Source organism: Andrographis paniculata, unplaced genomic scaffold (genome assembly GCF_009805555.1).
Source record: "Andrographis paniculata isolate CXL003 unplaced genomic scaffold, ASM980555v1 Contig51END, whole genome shotgun sequence".
NCBI classification, from domain to species: Eukaryota; Viridiplantae; Streptophyta; class Magnoliopsida; order Lamiales; family Acanthaceae; genus Andrographis; species Andrographis paniculata.
In genome coordinates this window covers 367,844-386,488 of record NW_026137586.1, presented here as the reverse complement: position 1 = coordinate 386,488, position 18,645 = coordinate 367,844, and the positions used below count along the sequence as shown (strand labels likewise).

General features: G+C 30.7%; 3 protein-coding genes across 5 annotated transcripts; all 3 read left to right on the top strand.

Moving 5' to 3' along the window:
• The first annotated feature begins 4,231 nt into the window (after positions 1 to 4,231).
• On the top strand, positions 4,232 to 8,114 carry LOC127253487 (vesicle-associated membrane protein 714). Its single transcript, XM_051278107.1, has 4 exons — positions 4,232 to 4,581; positions 5,521 to 5,711; positions 6,932 to 7,095; positions 7,709 to 8,114. The coding sequence occupies exons 1-4, from the start codon at positions 4,359 to 4,361 to the stop codon at positions 7,800 to 7,802; spliced, it is 672 nt and encodes a 223-aa protein (XP_051134064.1). The 5' UTR covers positions 4,232 to 4,358; the 3' UTR covers positions 7,803 to 8,114.
• A 1,911-nt stretch (positions 8,115 to 10,025) lies between these two features.
• On the top strand, positions 10,026 to 12,783 carry LOC127253857 (capsanthin/capsorubin synthase, chromoplastic-like). The gene is made up of 2 exons (XM_051278651.1): positions 10,026 to 11,354; positions 12,255 to 12,783. Exons 1-2 carry the CDS (start codon positions 10,285 to 10,287, stop codon positions 12,658 to 12,660), a joined length of 1,476 nt encoding a protein of 491 aa, XP_051134608.1. The 5' UTR covers positions 10,026 to 10,284; the 3' UTR covers positions 12,661 to 12,783.
• A 989-nt stretch (positions 12,784 to 13,772) lies between these two features.
• LOC127253911 (U11/U12 small nuclear ribonucleoprotein 65 kDa protein) lies at positions 13,773 to 18,564 on the top strand. 3 transcript variants are annotated; one of them, XM_051278718.1, is made up of 12 exons: positions 13,773 to 13,998; positions 14,445 to 14,688; positions 15,096 to 15,167; positions 15,303 to 15,506; positions 15,620 to 15,701; positions 15,822 to 16,007; positions 16,672 to 16,836; positions 16,927 to 17,097; positions 17,322 to 17,409; positions 17,607 to 17,665; positions 17,996 to 18,061; positions 18,155 to 18,564. In XM_051278718.1, the coding sequence occupies exons 2-12, from the start codon at positions 14,507 to 14,509 to the stop codon at positions 18,233 to 18,235; spliced, it is 1,356 nt and encodes a 451-aa protein (XP_051134675.1). In that variant the 5' UTR covers positions 13,773 to 13,998; positions 14,445 to 14,506; the 3' UTR covers positions 18,236 to 18,564. The 3 variants fall into 3 exon arrangements, with proteins under 3 accessions (XP_051134675.1, XP_051134676.1, XP_051134677.1); XM_051278719.1 differs by having other exon boundaries at positions 13,773 to 14,002; XM_051278720.1 differs by lacking the exon at positions 14,445 to 14,688 and having other exon boundaries at positions 13,774 to 13,998.
• Positions 18,565 to 18,645: the final 81 nt, after the last annotated feature.

The following is an 18,645-nucleotide window of genomic DNA, read 5'->3' as shown; positions in this document are numbered from 1 at the left end:
AGATTAACTTTAAATTGTTATTTATATACTATAATTTTATAAGAAAATACTTCATTTGTTCCATGACAAATGATTATTTTTTTTTTATCCCTTCAATTAAAGACGATTCATTTTTATTTTTAATAAATTTATTTATTTTAAATATATTTAACAAATATAAATCAATTTAATTAAATTTATAACCTCTTAGATGTAGGATTCACTTAAAACTTTTTTATTTCTATTTTTTTCTCAATAAATAAATATTATTATTTATATTAAAAAAATTTTCTTTTTAATAAAATTAGTTTTAAGTTAATTATAAATAAATAAATTAATATTTTATTTATTTATATTGTATAAAATTTTATTATCTACAAAATGAGATTCATATTGTATATATTTTATTGATTTATAATGATAAAAATATTTAAAATACCAACAATACTACTCGTATAAAAATATAAAATAATATAATAATTTATTATTAATAACTTACTAATTCACACTACCTAAAATACAGTGCCCTTTAAGTATATGGATCATCTTGACCGGGACGGAGGGAGTAATATATTATACTAAAAATATTAATAATTTAAGTGTATAATTATACATGGTCATGTTGTTATACAGCCATGTACAATTATACACGGGTATGTTGTTACATAACCATATTGTTACACGGCCATATATAATTCTACATGGCCGTGTACATTTATATTCCGGTCTAAAATTTTAATTATATTATAATTACTATTGATTTTGTCCATTTTAACTATATCAATTATTTTAAATTCAAAATAATTTTTTAAAAAAATATATATAACAAAAAAATAAAATTTTAAACTAAAATAGAAATGTACATGGCCGTGTAACAACGTGATCATGTATAATTATACACTAAAATATACATAGCCATGTAACAACATGGCCGTATATAATTGTACATGGCGGCCGTGTACTTTCTAGGTCAACTGCCACGTCGCCTCCGTCGTATCCACGTCAGCAATTTTCGTTAGTTTTTTAACGGTATGACCAAAATTTATTGAAATTGTTTATAATATGACTAAAATTGATTGAAATTGTTTATATTTGGACTAAAATTGGTGAGTTTTTTTATATTGAGACTAAAATTGATAAAATTTGATTATATTGAGACCAAAATTAATTTTTTCCCAAATTTTAATCGAAGTTCAATTTTAAATTAATTTCAAATCATTAGTTATTCAATATTACCTTACTAATTGTATGGAATTTGACATGATCGTGCTTGACTTTTCATTATGGATCTATTGTGAGTTATATTTAAGAAAATGCTGCTTTTTTTTTTTTTTTTTTTTCTTTTGTTTTGTTTTTATTATTATTATTATTTTAATATGGATATGTGGTTGACTTTTAATTTATGCAATAAAAGTTGTAATTATTATTATTCATAAATATTGTGGAAAAATTCTAAGTTGTACTTATTAGTACGGTTGTATATGCTTCTCAAATGGAATGTATATATTAAAATACAAATATATCATTACATATACAATTACTTTATACAAAAAATTATATGATAAAATTGTCAAAATATTTTATACACTTTCACTAACAAATAAAATACTCTGCCCTCAAGCTACGTAAAGTCTGGCGTCAAGCACGTTTAACTATAAAGGTATTTAAAAAGAGTCCTGAAAAAAAAATTTCACATTATTAATATGAAAAGTCTATCTAACTCATTTAACATCTATTCACTTTTGGATAGTATAGCACTGGATTATTCATACTCGAAAGTTGGCCTAGCATCCGCCCAACTCCAAAAATTTTACAAAATTAGAATGCAAAAATATTAAATTTGATTACAAGTTAAATTCAATATAATAATAACAATAATAATAATAAAAACTACAAACTAAATAAGTACTCTTTCATCTCATATATTTTGTCAACAATACGAGAAATACAAAAATTTAAATAAAATATAATCAGTAAGTACTTAAAAAGTGTATTAGTAAAAATAATTATTGTATAATAAAAATAATTATAGATCAATATTAAGATAATTAAATAATTTAATTAAAATTAAAAAATTTAAAATGAGATAAAAATATATAATTATATTATATATTTATAAAAAATAGATAATAACACAAATGAAAATAAAAAGGAAAAAAAAAACATTTTATATTGGACACACAACTAATATAGGGTGTGCTTGTTTGGGAAATTTTCCTCAAAATATACTATTCATTCAATTTTTTTTTAAAAAAACATCGAATCAAATATATATTTTTTATTTTTTATATTATATTAAAAATCAATTTTATCTTTAAAATATTACATCAGCACCTATTTATATCACATCATATAATTATTCAAATTCAAAATTTATACTATTTAAATCGCAACTCAAAATACAAATTCTCAAACAAACACTCGAAAGTAAAAGGGTGATGGTTTGACATTTTGAAAGTGCAAATAGATCAGGTCAACATGTGGACGCCACAGTCTTCTCTTTAAGACTTGGTCTATATTTTAAATATAAATATAATATATATTAATAATAATTATTTTTTTCGTCCCATATAAAATCACTATATTTTTTTTATTTTAATTTATCTTATATAATTTGTTTTTCTAATATAATTATACATTCTATTTATTTTTAAAATTTTAAAATTTATTATTTTTAAAAATTTAAATAAATTATTTAATTATTTTAATATAATAATATTTTTAATAATATACTTATAATTATATTTTATTTAAATTTTTGTATTTACTTATAATTGGCCGGCTGGTAGTTTGCAGGCCATAACGGTATTGAGTGTAATCTCATTTGATTTGGACATCAATTTTTAATTTCGTTATGCAAATATATGTTCATTTGACTGGACATGAATTTTAATAAAAATTAGTAATAATTATTAATTTTTTCTTTATAAGAAAAAACAGTACAAAAGTTGAATTATTTTTTACTTAAAAAGAAAATGAGAATATTTTTCGATGGCACCGAAAAAGAAAAATGAGCATATATTTGAATGACGGATGGAGTATAATAGTATGTATTAATTTTCAATTAAAAATAAATAAAGAGTAAAAAGTTATATAATGTGCTTGTTTAGTTAAATAATTTGAAAAAATTATTTAATATAAAAATAATAACTGTGTAACATATTATTTTTAAAATATATATATATATTTTTTGAGAAAATGTAATTTTTGGAAAAAAGGACATCCATATTTTTTTTAAAAAAAAATATCTAATTTTCTTTTAGACAAACACATAAAAAGTGGATTTTTTTTTTTATTTTTTTTTATGTTTTTAATTATAATAGAGAAAATATTGTTTATATTATTAGAATAATTGTGGTGTTGTTAACGAAAATCAGTCTTGTGAAAAAGCCTTCAAGTTTATTCTCACACCATCACGTCATTCACGGGGAACATTATATATCTTTTATTAAATTAATCATCATAGGTGTATATTATTGTTGATCTCAACATTTATCATAAGTTAACACATCACACATAGACAATTCAGTATATTATTATAATAATAATGTAAAATATAATTTGACAGTGAATAATAATAGTTCATACAATATATATTACAATTGATTATTTCAACAAACTAGTGATGCTGATTGTAAATAGATATGTTTATAGAAATAAATAAGATCAAATATTTTAAATAATTAATATAATAAAAAACAAGTTGAGTATTATATAATTTTTCCGATATTGTTTTAACATGATAATGTATAGTGACAAACTTTTTTACTTTATAGGTGTGTTTGTTTGAGGATTGAATTTTGGATTTGAAATTTTAAATTAAATAATTTATAAATATTAATATAATATTTTAAATATAAAATTAATTTTAATCTAATATTTCATTTATCTTAAAAATAAATTTATTTTTTCAATAAATAATTTTGTAATTATTTCTTTTTTATGAAGAAAATAAACATCACATTACATTTCATAAATAAATAAATATATAAAATTTTCGACGATAAAAAAAAATAAAATATTTTTATTTAATATTTGGAAAAAAAACAATTAAATAGTAAAAAGGAATTTTAAAATCAGCAATAACACTATCTATAGTTTTTTTTAACAACATCGGTGATGATGAGGTAGAGATCTGACGGCTGAAGTGAGCCATCTCTGACGATCCGTACGTAAAATGGACGGATATGATTTGTCTGTCAGATGGCGTTTTCCCTCAGGCGGTCACCTTATCGAAACCTCGATTGCGAAACCTCTCTCACCTCCCTCGTTTGCTTACCCAGTCCAGAGACTCGATCTTCAGCCCGACTCCACCGCTCGCATGAAATCCTTATCAATTCTGTGAAATTTTCGGTTAACATCAGCGCAAGGATTTTGTGATGGCGATTCTGTACGGCGTGGTGGCGCGTGGGACGACGGTGCTGTCGGAGTTCAGCGCCGTGACGGGGAATACCGGAGCGGTGGTGCGGAGGATACTCGAGAAGCTGTCCGAGACTGATTCGCCGGAATCGCGTCTGTGCTTTTCTCAAGATCGGTTCATTTTTCATATCCTCCGCGCCGATGGCCTCGTCTTCCTCTGTATGGCCAACGACACCTTCGGAAGTAAGCCTCTATCCGAAAGCGAGTGCAAATTTCGTGGTTGAATTTCTTAGAAAATGTTCAATTGTTGTGATTTAGGGTTTATTACGTTGACTTAGGTTAATATGTGCTGATTAACATGTATTTTTCAATTGTTAGATGCAGTTTTTACAAGTGATAAGCATTGATTTCTTTACATAAGTTTCTTTTTCCTAATTTTTGTTGGCATATATGTATCTAATTATGGTCAGGGTTTTGAGAATTGAGAATGACACAGTCTTGATTATGTATGTGTTCTTATTAGATTTTATTGCGAGATTACACATGCTAATCTTATATTTAGTTCATCCTAATTCAAATAATTCCTAAGAGGCTCTACTTAGGTTTAAACTATCTTAGAGAATATTTTGATGTATCATATAGTGGCTCTTGTGGTTTTGTTGAGTTGTGCCTGTATGAATGCATTAGCATGAACAGATTTGATATTTGTAAATATCTTGTTTTTGTTCTTATATAATGTCATTGCTGAGAATTCTATTGAATTTATTGAATAGGGAAGAATTCCTTTGATGTATATATAGCCATTAGTTGAACTGGGATGTACTTCCTTTGACGAGACAGAATCTCGAGGATTCCTATGAAATAATTTTTGAGTATTTTAAGATATTGTCTATCAAATAAAGAAGCGCATGCTTGAATTAGGATGATACAAATAGTTCATATAAGTTGAAGCTAGCAGAGTACGGGGTTTCATCTCTTGCTTCTAGGAATCGTTACTTTTGCTATTTCTCTTTACTCAATGTCTGAATAGTTTGGATACAATTTCTTGAGATCTTGCGAAATTGTACTTATGGGATTTTTCTCAGGAAATTTTGAGAAGAATGTTATGTAAGCTGTATGCACATGTAATCATATAACCATTTTCTAATATATTGTTGGTATTTTTGTCAATTTTTGATTCAGGAAGAATTCCTTTCTCGTATTTGGAGGATATTCAGATGAGATTCATGAAAAACTATGGACGAGTGGCTGCTTATGCGCCTGCTTATGCTATGAATGATGAATTCTCTAGAGTATTGCATCAACAAATGGAGTTCTTCTCCAGTAATCCTAATGCCGATACGCTCAACCGTGTTAGAGGAGAGGTCAATGAGGCAAGTTTTAGTTTACTTTTCTGCCTGTTTTTACTTTTTTTATACCTCAAAAAAGGTTGCCTGCTATTAATTGGTATTGGTTTCCGGAAATGGAAATTCTTGAATAGTTGAATTGTGTATTCATGGAGGCATTGAATTTCTCTCTTTCTTCTTGTTATATGTTCTATAGTCAGTTTATGAATATGGATGGAGAATTTTTTTTCTGCCGATTACTTACTGTGAAACTGCAGCATATTGTTGAAAGTGTCTTAGTGGCAGTTATCATACATCCTTTATATTTTATATAATAATATGGGCATTGGATAAATTATTATTCAGCCTAATAACATGCTTCTTTAATGGATAGAAGCTAGACTTAAGCCGGTCAAATTAATGGATTATTCATCGTATCCATTACAAAATTATCTCATCACATAAACCAAACATACACGTATATAATAATCAAATTGGACAATGTGACATATGGGTGTGTTTGTTTGGGGGTTTGGATTTTGAGTTGGGATTTGAATAGTAAAAATTTTGAATTTGAATAGTTGTATGATGTGATATAAATAGAGTTTGATGTGATGTTTTGAATGTAAAATTGATTTTTAGTATAATATAAAAAATGAAAAATAGGTGTTTGATTTGATGTTTTTTGGGGGAAAAAATTGGATGAATAGTGGAAATTCACCAAAATCCTTCAAACAAACACACCCATAGTGTAAAAGTGATAATTAGGTTTAAGACTATAAGCGATGGGTGTGTTATTTTTGAGGATAAATGTATATACTTGAAGTTAAGTAGAGGGTGATGATTGGATAATTTTCGAATAGTTCTATTATCATACAATTAAAGAACTAATTGGTGTGAAGTTGTTGATTTGGGGGGTTTATGGTTGCAAAGCATCAAACTTGATACTCTTTTGGATCAATCTGAATGCTTTCCCGTCTTTTCCAGAAAATAGAACAGCACGGATCTATTATGGATGGATTCTATTTTAATAGCCACACACTAGTGACTTAATTGGCCTATCATTGGTCTATTTCCTAATAAATCTTAATATGAGACCTCGTCTTTTACGGAAAAGTTCAATATCTAGAGATATCTTTAACTACAGAAAGATCTTGATAGTAATGATACTGTGGTTTTATGAATACAGAGAGCTTTTATATGGTGTTTCCTGCGACTTTTCTCGGGTTAATCACACTTTAAAATAATATTTGAAATGTGGGATGCAGGTACGGACAATAATGGTGGATAACATTGACAAGATACTAGAGAGAGGAGACAGAATTGAGCTTCTTGTTGACAAGACCTCAACCATGCAAGACAGTGCGTTTCACTTCAGAAAACAATCAAAACGCCTCCGTCGAGCTCTGTGGATGAAAAATGCTAAGCTCCTGTGAGTATTACATATGCTTATTTCTATCTCGAAGCAGATCACCAAGCATATGATATGATCGATCTTATGAACAGTCTGAAGTGACATCTTGCCTTGAAAGGCAGATATGTTCAGTTCTAGTTTATTATGCTTCTATTTTCAATTAATTGTTTTACAATTTTAATTATCATTCACGACATTTTATAATTTTAATGTGGAACAAAAGAAAAACATTCTAATAAACTTAAATTTATTAGTACATAGGTAGATACATAAAAAAGATATAAATTAGATATTTTCCTATATAAATTTACTATATGCATGCACATTTTTTGGTTTCTGTTTGGATGCTTTAGATGTTCTGGTTTGTATTCGGTTTTTAAACCGTTTGTGCCAATATGATTCTCTTTTCTAAATGGCATTATGACCATATTTAAAGAGTTTAAATCCATATCGATAGTATATAAAATCTTCTGGAGCGTAAGTAACTCATAGACACCGATTCTTCCCTAGTTTTATAGCCAAACAACTCACGAGAATCTGCAGTATCATAGGCCTATAGCTGATACCTTAGTTTTTACGCCTTCGGTTTGTGACTACCAAACGCTAAATTTATATGCTTTTATGTCCACAGGGCTCTGCTTACGTGTTTGATTGTTCTGCTTCTATATTTCATAATCGCGGCTGCATGTGGAGGCCTCACATTACCGTCTTGTAGATCAAAATAATGCCTTTTAAGGTCCGTATTCCCACCTTTATACTTTCCGCAAAATGCTTCACTGTGTGCCTAAAGTTCCTTGAAATTATGTTTTGTGATGGTGTATGATAGTACGATTGACTGCCATTTTCTTCTTACGCCGTAAAATGCTGTTGATAAGTCTGCTTTGGTCAGTTATTTGCTTAAAATGCCGGAATCCTTTTCGACAGCTCAGTAGAAAATATTGTGTATCTAAGAAATTGGCAAACGATATTGGAGTGATTTTCTGCAGTCCAAAGTATGTTTTAGCAATTGAAATGATCAAATGAAGGATGCAGAATCAGTTTGGTTTTGCCTTTCCAGTTGTCATTTGAACTTTTATATTCAGCTTTGTTCATATTAGCCTTAGCTAATACATCATTACGACTGGAATTAAAATATATGTTGTGTGAATTACAGTTACTACCATATGATTTTGTGCTAAATTGTGACATTTATTGTGTGGATTATTACTAGTGCTTTCAGTTTATGTAATATATTTGCTAAGATCAATTATAGTATGTATTGCGCGGATTATTATCGCTTGTTGATTAGACCCTATTCGATACGGGCTAATCGACACTCTTAAGTGTAGCCATATTCTATACATAATTCATCACCTTTCTTATACAATTTAACTATTTCTTGATGATCACCAAGTTATATTATAAGTCAGTAGTTTTCTTGTGGAATTTAATTTTTATTTATTGTTTAATATATTTCAAACATCACATTACATATAAAGTTACAGCCTATATATAAAATGGGGCTAGCAATATATACTATAATATATGTATTTTTATATGTTATTTATAGTAAATTGACGATTTATATCAATTGATTGTAAATTGATGGCCTATATCATGACGTCATTTATATTATTTGGAGTGGAAAGTTATATGTAGTATAGTGTTTTATTGATAATAATTGCATTTTTATTTTTATTTGTGAATCTTATTTTATACCCAATTTTTTATAATCAAATATTTAAAATTTACTTTGAATGCAAATAACTTTGTCAAATTCAAGTTTGGTTGGTCTATATTTATAAACAGAGTCAAGACAAGATTTAATGAATTGGATCGGGCTCAATCCATATAACACAATTATACCCATAGTGATATTTTAAATCTGATTATAAAATTGGGTTATTTTCATTATTGTTGATAAATATAATAGTTGGAGTATTAAAATTGTAAAAAAAAAATTGAATATATAAACAAAACATTAATGTAACACGATAGCATGAACATGACAAATTATTATTGTCGTTTTTTTATGAAGAAATCAATGCATCCAAATAAAACACGAAGAGAATCTGCCGTCAATGATTCCATATAATGAGAAACAAAAAAATATTTTTAAGGTTTTGCTTGATAATGGTTTAGGGTGGGTTTGTTTTGAAGAGGTTTGAGAAACTGTATTTAGTTTGATTTGAATTTAAAATTTTGTGTTCCTTTCTATTTGAATGATATTTTATTTTATATAGAGGCTTTGAAATTTGATTTTTTTTTTTATAATATTAAAAAGTTTAGTACTTCCTCCGTTCGTTTTCGGGTTATATTTACTTTTTCATTATTGTAATTAACATAAAAAAAAATAAATTTATATTTGTATAATTTATTATACAAATGTCATTATATTAATATAATAAGATATTAATAAAAATATTTTTGTCATTTTCTAATAATTTGTAATATATTTTGATATAATAGTTAATATTCAAATATCAACATGAAAAAAAAAAGATCCCGAGAGAGTATTTGATAGTATTATATTGTACGAAAAAAATAGCTAATTTATGTTATATATATTTTTTTTAAAAAAATCTACAAAAAAATTCCAAATGTTCATATAAACAGATCTTATATTGATAATAATAAAACTTTTAATTTCATTATATTTTATAAAAAGTAAAAGTAATATATGAAATTCAAATAATATAAAAAATTCTGGTAACCATTTAATAAATTTAAATTTAGTTTAGAATGGATAGTTTTTGTGTTTGTGTGAATAATGCTTTTTCTTTTTGGTATTTATATAATATTTTGTGATATATATTAATAAGTTTATAAAAAAATATATACATAATACATTAAAAAATTTTAAAAAGAAAAGAGATTATTTTATGTATTTAAATTCTATTTCATTCATTTTTGAATAAATAATCTATTTTTCTGAATATTTTTAATATTTAGCATCCGATCAAATTCATAATCGAAAGTGGCGCCGACCCACCACTGTCAGCAGTCTGCTATGGAATATGTTTCAGGTTTTTTGCATTTCCCCCAATCATCAAATTCCCTTCACTGCCCACTATCCTTCCGCCAAATCCGCCATTGAAGGAGAAGGAGCTCCTGATGCTGATGGAATCCAAATCAGTGATGGCGCTTCGCTAAAACCCTGACCAATTTCCCCAAATTTCCAAACCCTAAAAAATCATCAGCTCCTCCAATTCCCAATCCCTCTCTCCCATGGCTTCCATCGCCAAGGTTTCTCCGCCGCCTCTGCTTTCCACATCAACCCCTTGCCGATTCCCCATTTCAATTCCGACCAGGAAGACAATCCCCATCCGAAACCGCACTCAAATTCTTCGAATCGGCAAATTCGGCAGCTTCCTCGATCTGGAGCCGGAGAGCAAACCACAGCCGTTGGATCTCGACCTCCCCTGGCACGCTCCATCCGACGGCTCACGTTTCGACGTGGTGGTCATCGGCGCCGGCCCCGCCGGCCTCCGCCTGGCGGAGCAGGTGTCGTCGCACGGAATCAAGGTATGCTGCCTCGACCCCTCCCCACTTTCCATGTGGCCTAACAATTACGGCGTTTGGGTAGATGAATTCCATACTTTACAACTTGATGATTGCCTGGACAAGACCTGGCCGACGGCCTGTGTTTACATCAACGATCATAAAACGAAGCATTTAGATCGTGCCTACGGCAGAGTTAATCGAAGCTTGCTGAAATCTAAACTTTTATCCGAATGTTCTAACAATGGCGTCAAGTTCTATAAGGGGAGAGCCTGGAATGTAAAGCATGAGGAGTTAAATTCCACCGTAGCTTGCGACGACGGCACCAAATTGACGGCGAATTTGGTAGTCGACGCAAGCGGATTCACAACCACTTTCGTGGAGTACGATAAGCCAAGGAATCCCGGGTATCAAATCGCTCACGGGATATTAGCCGAAGTCGACGATCACCCCTTTGATTTGGACAAGATGGTTCTAATGGATTGGAGGGATTCTCATTTAGGGAATGAGCCGTATTTGCGCGTGGACAATTCGAGGTTGCCGACTTTTTTATATGCAATGGCGTTTGATTCGAATTTGGTGTTTCTTGAGGAGACATCGCTTGTTAGTCGCCCGATGTTAAACTATGTCGAGGTGAAGAAAAGGATGGAGGCGAGGTTGAGGCATTTAGGGATACGGGTGAGGGCCATTGTCGAGGATGAGAAGTGTGTGATACCGATGGGCGGGCCGCTCCCCCGCTCCCCGCAAAGCGTGATGGCGATGGGTGGGAACGCGGGAATCGTTCATCCCGCCACCGGGTAAGTTCGATTAATTGAGCATATCATTAACCTTGTTATAGTTTTCGAAACCTGGGGATTTGCTTAGTTTCAAGGATTGTTTAAATACTTTTGAAACTTCTGATACTATTTATCAGTTACATAAAGTACTTTCTTTTTTTCATCTAACAAAATATTGTATCAAATATCCAAACTTGTTACTGGTTTCGAAAATTTTCAAAACTCTAAAATTTTTGTCTAATTAAAGCTTTTTTATGTTATAAACTATGATTATAAGAGTTGTGATTAAGATTTGTTTTTGTTGTGTTTAGATATGTTTGATAAGAGTTGTGATTAAGATTTGTTTTTGTTGTGTTTAGATATGTTTGATGTTTGAGTTATTTTGAGAATAGTAAATTTTTCCATAGAATGTAAGTATTTAATGTGATATAAACAAGTATTTTGATATGATATAGAAGTATATATATATATATTTTATAAATAATACGGGAATGAAGTTGAAAACATAAGTAAGCGGATGATAGAATAGTACTTAGATGTATGAAAGCTTTATTTTGTCACAATTACAATTTTGCGTGTGTTTCTTTAGTTTTGGTTTGAGTTTGACAATAGAATAATGTTTGATGAGATGTTTGAGAGAAGAAAAAATATATATATTTTTTTTCATGAAACGAAGATTTCAAATGGGAAAGTTTGGCTTTTAAGTTTAGCTTGAACAGTGGTTTGAATGTGATGTACAGTAAGATAAACTATTGTACTTTTGCAGGGATACATGAGAATTGCATAGTAAAAAAATTGAAATCAAATTACGTAAACAATCATTATATCAGTATATTTACATGAATTTATGGGTGATACGGTTGTTGTAGCTTACGGGTACTTTTTGATTTTGATCTTTATTAATTTCTAATTCTTGAATAGGTACACGGTGGCTCGGACAATGGAGCTCGCTCCCATGGTTGCAAGTGTGATAGTCGAGTGTCTTGGCTCTAGTAGAATGATACGGGGCAAACATCTCCATCGTCGAGTGTGGGATGGTTTGTGGCCGTTTGAAAGAAGGAGTGCTCGAGAATTCTACAATTTTGGGATGGAGACGTTGTTGAAGCTTGATTTGGAGGGTACGAGGAGATTTTTCGATGCATTCTTCGATCTTGATCCTTACTATTGGCATGGATTCTTGTCGTCGAGGCTCTCGGTTGGGGAACTTGTTAAGTTGGGGGTGTCCCTTTTCGGCCATGCGTCGATGCCGTCTCGGGTGGACATGCTCACAAAGTGCCCTCCGCCTTTGGTAAGAATGGCGGGTAATATTGTACTTGAAACCATTTGATCTTCAAGAGGCTAAATGAGTGTTGTTAAGTTATACAATTGATTTGCGAAATACCAATGTAAGAATATTGTAGTATTTGTATGTCTAAGATTTTTGTAGATCAAGTTGTTAACATTTTTTTTAAATTTATTTTACCAAATAAAATAATTAAAATACAAATACTCATCTGTTCCTTTTGAAATAGGCTATTTAGAATTTTGTAGTAAATTAATAAAAAATATTATGTTAATTTAGTGGAAGTATTTAAAAGATTTTGATATTTTTGGTTTTGAATTTTTGTTTTAAATAATTATATGTGTAATGGTATGTTTGTAGTATGTGAAAATTAAAAATATTTTAGTATGAACGTATGATTTTTTTTTTTTAATTGAAAAAAGATACTTTAAAATTGAATAGATTTTACATGGACGGATAAAATATATATTAAAAATAATATATATATATTTTTATTTTATGAAATTTATTTGTTATATAATATATATAGATATAAAATATTAAAATTAATATTATTTCAATATAAAATAAATTCATTAACAGTGAAAAAATATTACTCCTTCGACGATAAAACAATTACTTCATCTGTTCATTGAAAGGTTACCATTTTCCATTTTAGTCGTCCTAAACGAAGAAGGTTATCATTTTCTAGTAACTGTACTTAATAAATATTTTTTCAATTTAAAATATACGCTTACTTTTATATAACACCACACTAACAAACAAAGCGTATCTTTTTTACTTCAATCCAATATAATACTAATATTAAAAAATTTACGTGCAATAAGCAAACCCTTGTTACGGGACGGAGTGAGTATAATATTACAAATAGATAAAAATAAATAAATTTATTAACAATAAACAACCTATAAATTTACCTAAAATTTTAGAACGCTCTTTTTTTTTAAATTAATATACTATACATATTTATATTTATTATGTTTATATATTTACCTAATTTTTTTATATTTCATAAAAAAATATTTTATTAAGCAAAAATACAAAACAAACATACTAAAAAATAATACTAATAATAATTTTTTTTATTATTTTTTTTTTTATGACGCATGTGAGCCCCTTTTTTGTTAAAAAAAGAAAAAAAAGAAAAAGGAAAATCATTAGATGCAAAATTGCAAATGCTATGGCTGATTGGTGTGTCGTGTGTGACATTTGACATAGGGTTTACGGAAGGTTTACTGAATTCTCCGTCAAGAAATGCATCGTGTAATCGGCTTGAATATATCATAACCACCTTCAAATTCTAGACAAACCCAGGCCTTCAGGATTTATCTTCACCAATTTCTCAGGCATTGCAGCGTTCGTAAATTAGGGATTGAAATAAACGTGAGTAAGTTACCGATTTTCTGTAATTTCATTGATTGAGTAGAATATTGAGTATTTACTTTGATTTAACCCGTCGGTTTTGGGTAGCTATCTAGTTGGGAGCTGAGGGTGTTCTTGAAATAGTACTGGTTTGTTAATCCGAAGAGAATGGCTATGGCGAAAGTGCTGTGCATTTAAGGAATTTCGTGAAGGAAACCGAAAAGATTGGGCTGCATGTTATTTAGAAATTCGATTATGTGGTTGTGCTTGTTTTTGAATTCGCGTGCTGATTGAATTACTTATGTTGTAGCAAAAATCTGAAAATTATCAATTGTGAATTGCAATTCATTTATGCTTTTCACTTCATTTGCAGTTTCAATTGATTCTTCCATTTTCTGCCCCTTTCTTGAAGAGACAATGTACTTTGCATTTGATTTCATAATTGTGGGCTAACACATGTTTTGCAGGATTGATATTTGTTTTTTTTTCCCGAATTGAATTCGAGTGGTCCTAGTGCAAATTTTCAGCTATGGCCATGGCTTCTCCATCACAGCAACCGAGCCATAATCCTGTTTATCACCAAGTAGTTCCTGAAGAAACATCATACACGTTGTTGGTTCGCCATCTCCCGGAGGCAATTACACATGATACAGTTGCTAGGCTCTTCTCGTACTACGGTGCCTCTTCTGTCCGACCGTGTTCTTTTGGAAGGTCTCACAAAACACCACCACTCCCCATCCTCTTATTTCTGAATTTTGTGGTATAGAGTGTATTTGTGTGTTTGGAGTTTGGGTTTAGGTTTTAAATAATAAAAATTTTGAATTTGAATTGTTGTTTGATGTCATATAAATAAGTGATGTAATGTTTTAAATGTACATTGATTTTTAGTATAATATAAAAAATAAGAATCGATCTTCGATTTGATGTTTTTTGGGAGAGGGGTGGGGGGGGGGGGGATTGTTCTAACCAAGCACACCCTGATACATTTTTCTGCTTTGTTGGTTTGTGATGAAACGTGTCGGCTGTTCTTTTCTTGTGAATTTTCCCTCATGTCTAAGTGTTTATTTATTTTATTCTTCATTTCGTGGAGCTGATGCTTGCAAGGTGCTTATGTTTAGGGTGAAAAATTGTGCATTTGTTGATTTTAAGAACGAAATATCAGCAGCCGAAGCTCAAAGACAACTGCATGGGTACCCCATTTTCCACAATCATCTTTTCTTCCTCTTGTATTTTTCCATGAGTTCTCACTTGTCAATATAACTCATTGAATCCATCATTCAGTATGCTGGCTACAAGGTTTTGACTCGCTATTTAATGTGTTTTAGGTTACGGTTTTTTGGTAAAGTCTTGTCAGTCGAGAGAGCTACTAAAGGCAACAATAAAAATCATAATCAAGAAAGGGAAACACAATCCACAAACCAGTCCAGCTCAATGATGAAAGATCCTTCTCTCAGGGTCAGCAGGCAATATAGTAGCGAACCCATTGCTTCAAAACTTGGAATCGACTATCCATTTCCTCCCCATCTCGAGTATGTCATTACTACTCATACATTATAAATACCAATCAAACTATTTTGTTAACTATTTTGATTTTTTATATACGTTTACCTTTGAAAATTCAAGTACAAAATTTCTAATACAGATATGCGTATCCACCACCAGATGGACACATTCTGACCAACATTGTAAATGCCCTTATTGCAGTTCCGCGCTTTTATACACAGGTCACAGCATTTTAGTGCTTTGTTGTTTTCTGGTTCCTTAGAAATTTGATTATCTTGTATCATAGGCTACCGATTTTTCAGCGATTTCAGTGATTGTAATTTTGAATAGTTTATTTTCAGGTTTTACATTTGATGAACAAAATGAATATCCCTGCTCCATTTCGCAAGGCTCTACCTACTCCGCCTCTACCGGCACCAGTTCCTGTTCCTTCACAACTACCTACAACTCCACCTCCTCCACAAACCGGGGAGAGTAAAATGGACAATCTGCTTAGCAATGAGTCCGAAACAGAGACTTCAGATGAGGTAATTCTCTGTTCTTTGCTATTATAGCCTTTGCTTATTTTGTTCGGATTGGTTCCTAACTAAAAGTGATGACCAGGGCCATTTTCATAAACTATTTTATCAATGGCCAATTTGAACACAGGTTACCACAAAAGTTTTTATTGGTTGCATTTTTACTTTCAGTTGTATACTTCTTGCTATGGCTTTCTCAAAAAAAAAAAAAAAAAAAAAGCGCTGCCTTTAATATTATACGATTTGCTTATTTTGGTTTGAATTGGTTCCCAAGTAGGAGCAGTGAGCTGAAGGACCACTTTCATAAACAACTTATAATGTTCGACTTTAAGACAGATTAGTGTTTGGAGTTTTTCTTGGTTCCAATTTCATCTCGGTTGCATATTTCCTGATATGGCTTTTGCATAAAGATGTAATTTTGTTTCAGTTTTAAATAACAATTTGATTTATTTCCAATTTGCACCAGTTTGTCAAACACTTTACTTCCAGAGGAATTCTCTAAGATCACTTAAACTTCCAGTGAGGTGCAGAATAAATTTTTTCCGAAAGTTGCTTATTTGATCTCATCATTCTATCCTTCTAATTATGTTGTCTATTCAGCCTACTATTTCCCCATATTGGCTTTTATCAAATTCATTCTTTTGTTGTTTTTCTTTTTCTTCTTCGATTTCAGGATGTTCAAGAAGATGTTGGGCCAATGAGAAAAAAAGCAAAGAGGCAAGCAATTGTTGGTCCAGCTGTCGACAAGGATGTAAAGCATGAGGCTGTTGGATTGAAACAAGCTGCATTGGTTCCTAAAGAAAAGCCTATAATAAAAAAGAATAATCCTGTGCTACAGGTAATTCATTATGCCCCCTGGTGTGATATTTAGACATCATTATTATTATTTTTGGACGACATATCTACATTGTCTATGACGTGCTTGCAGATAAGAATAGCACCTAAGCCAGTTCAAACCAATCAAACTGAAGATGATTCCACTGAGGACTTGCAACGGGAAAATGTAGAAATATCTGATAACAAACCTTATGCAACTCTAGAGGAGCTAAATAGTGGGAGATTGCCTCCAGAGGAAATTCTATCGCTCCCTAGATTTAAGGTACCTAAATAACTTTTGCTCAAGTATCATAGTCTGTTAAAATGGTGAAATACCATATTTACTAATATCAAGTAAAGTTTCTCATTCTAACTGCCAATTAACATATGAAGTTCGTTGCACCTTGTAATGCAGTTACCATAACCCCAATACTTTTTTTGTTGAAATGTTTGTGTGCGGATGAATACTTCACTTTTTGGGTCTGAGAGTGCAATTGTATTTAACAGAACTACACTGCTGGAGATCCTACATCTGTGTTGTATGTTAAGAACTTGGCGAAGGATGTCGTTGTTGATGACTTCTACTTCATATTTGGTGAGTTTAGGTCTGTTTAGTAGTGAACATGAATCTGGTGGCAACTGCTATATGGCACCCGCACATAATTGGAAAAAGTACAGTGGGATAAACCTGTGTGTGTAGTGTTTAGATATCAAGTTTGTTTTTCTTGATCAAGTACTTCATAATTGTACATAACTACGTGATCTAGATTATATTTGTATCACTTGTTGCAGGATCACTATTCGGGAGCTTTGATGCAGCCAAATCCAATCTTAGTGTCAAACTAATGCAGGTAAAATATTTTGTCATGCTACTCATTGTTTATGCAGTCTATATTAAAATTAATCATTATGGTCATAATTTGCTTGTGGTATTTTCCCCTGTTAACTTTAGTTTTACCATCGAATCAAATATTACCAACATATGAGTATACTCACCTGCGATTTGTATGAGGAAGTAGTAAAGTTGCAGGAATTTATTGCGAACAGTCTTATGCTCTAATCGATGTTGGCAATAAATTTGCACGAAGCTCTTGTTTGAAGCTTTCTCTCAAATAGCAACCCCATTATCATTTTTCATTCATTTGCTATGTACGTATAACTTTCCGCTTACCTTTTTCCAGGAAGGACGAATGAGGGGCCAAGCTTTTGTTACATTCCCTACAGTTGAACTTGCTCGTAATGCTTTGGTATGTACGGCAAGGAAAGCTATCACACAATCTTTCTATACTTTAGAAAGCTTTCCTTTTTTTGTAAGTTCTGAATAACGGGGAATATTGCAGAATGTTGTCAACGGATACGTATTTAAAGGGAAACCTATAGTTATCCAGTTTGGCAGGACTCCTGCTGCAAAAGCCAACTAAACGATGAAATGGTGGATTACAAATGCAACGACTAGGTACTCGTTTCGTTCATTCTTTCGAACTCTTTGCAGCACAGCAAGAATTGGTATTTTTCGAGTAGGGTGAAACATCTTCTTTCGAGGGTTTGCCGGCATTGTCGAAGAAGAAAAGAGTTACAGGACTGAGGCAGCTTCTGAGGCATTGTTGAAGTTTCACCTCACGGATGTTCTGATTATGTGCAATTTCATCAATTGGAGTTGGAAAACAGAAGATCTATTTGTTAATTTAATTTTGTTCAAGCTTAGAGAAAATTATATATTTGAAAATGAAGTATTATAAGGTTGTGATTAGATATCAATTGCAAGTATTTTGAGGTTTTAGAGAATTTTGAAAATAATAAAAATAAGGCTCACAGTAAAAAATAAATAACT

Coding starts and splice junctions, on each gene's coding strand:
- LOC127253487 (XM_051278107.1), top strand. CDS start 4,359: ATGGCGATTCTGTACGGCGTGGTGGCGCGTGGGACGACGGTGCTGTCG. Junction 5,712..6,931: donor TTAGAGGAGAGGTCAATGAG/GCAAGTTTTAGT, acceptor TGTGGGATGCAG/GTACGGACAATAATGGTGGA. Junction 7,096..7,708: donor ATGAAAAATGCTAAGCTCCT/GTGAGTATTACA, acceptor TTATGTCCACAG/GGCTCTGCTTACGTGTTTGA.
- LOC127253857 (XM_051278651.1), top strand. CDS start 10,285: ATGGCTTCCATCGCCAAGGTTTCTCCGCCGCCTCTGCTTTCCACATCA. Junction 11,355..12,254: donor ATCGTTCATCCCGCCACCGG/GTAAGTTCGATT, acceptor ATTCTTGAATAG/GTACACGGTGGCTCGGACAA.
- LOC127253911 (XM_051278718.1), top strand. CDS start 14,507: ATGGCCATGGCTTCTCCATCACAGCAACCGAGCCATAATCCTGTTTAT. Junction 17,410..17,606: donor TGACTTCTACTTCATATTTG/GTGAGTTTAGGT, acceptor CACTTGTTGCAG/GATCACTATTCGGGAGCTTT. Junction 17,666..17,995: donor TTAGTGTCAAACTAATGCAG/GTAAAATATTTT, acceptor ACCTTTTTCCAG/GAAGGACGAATGAGGGGCCA.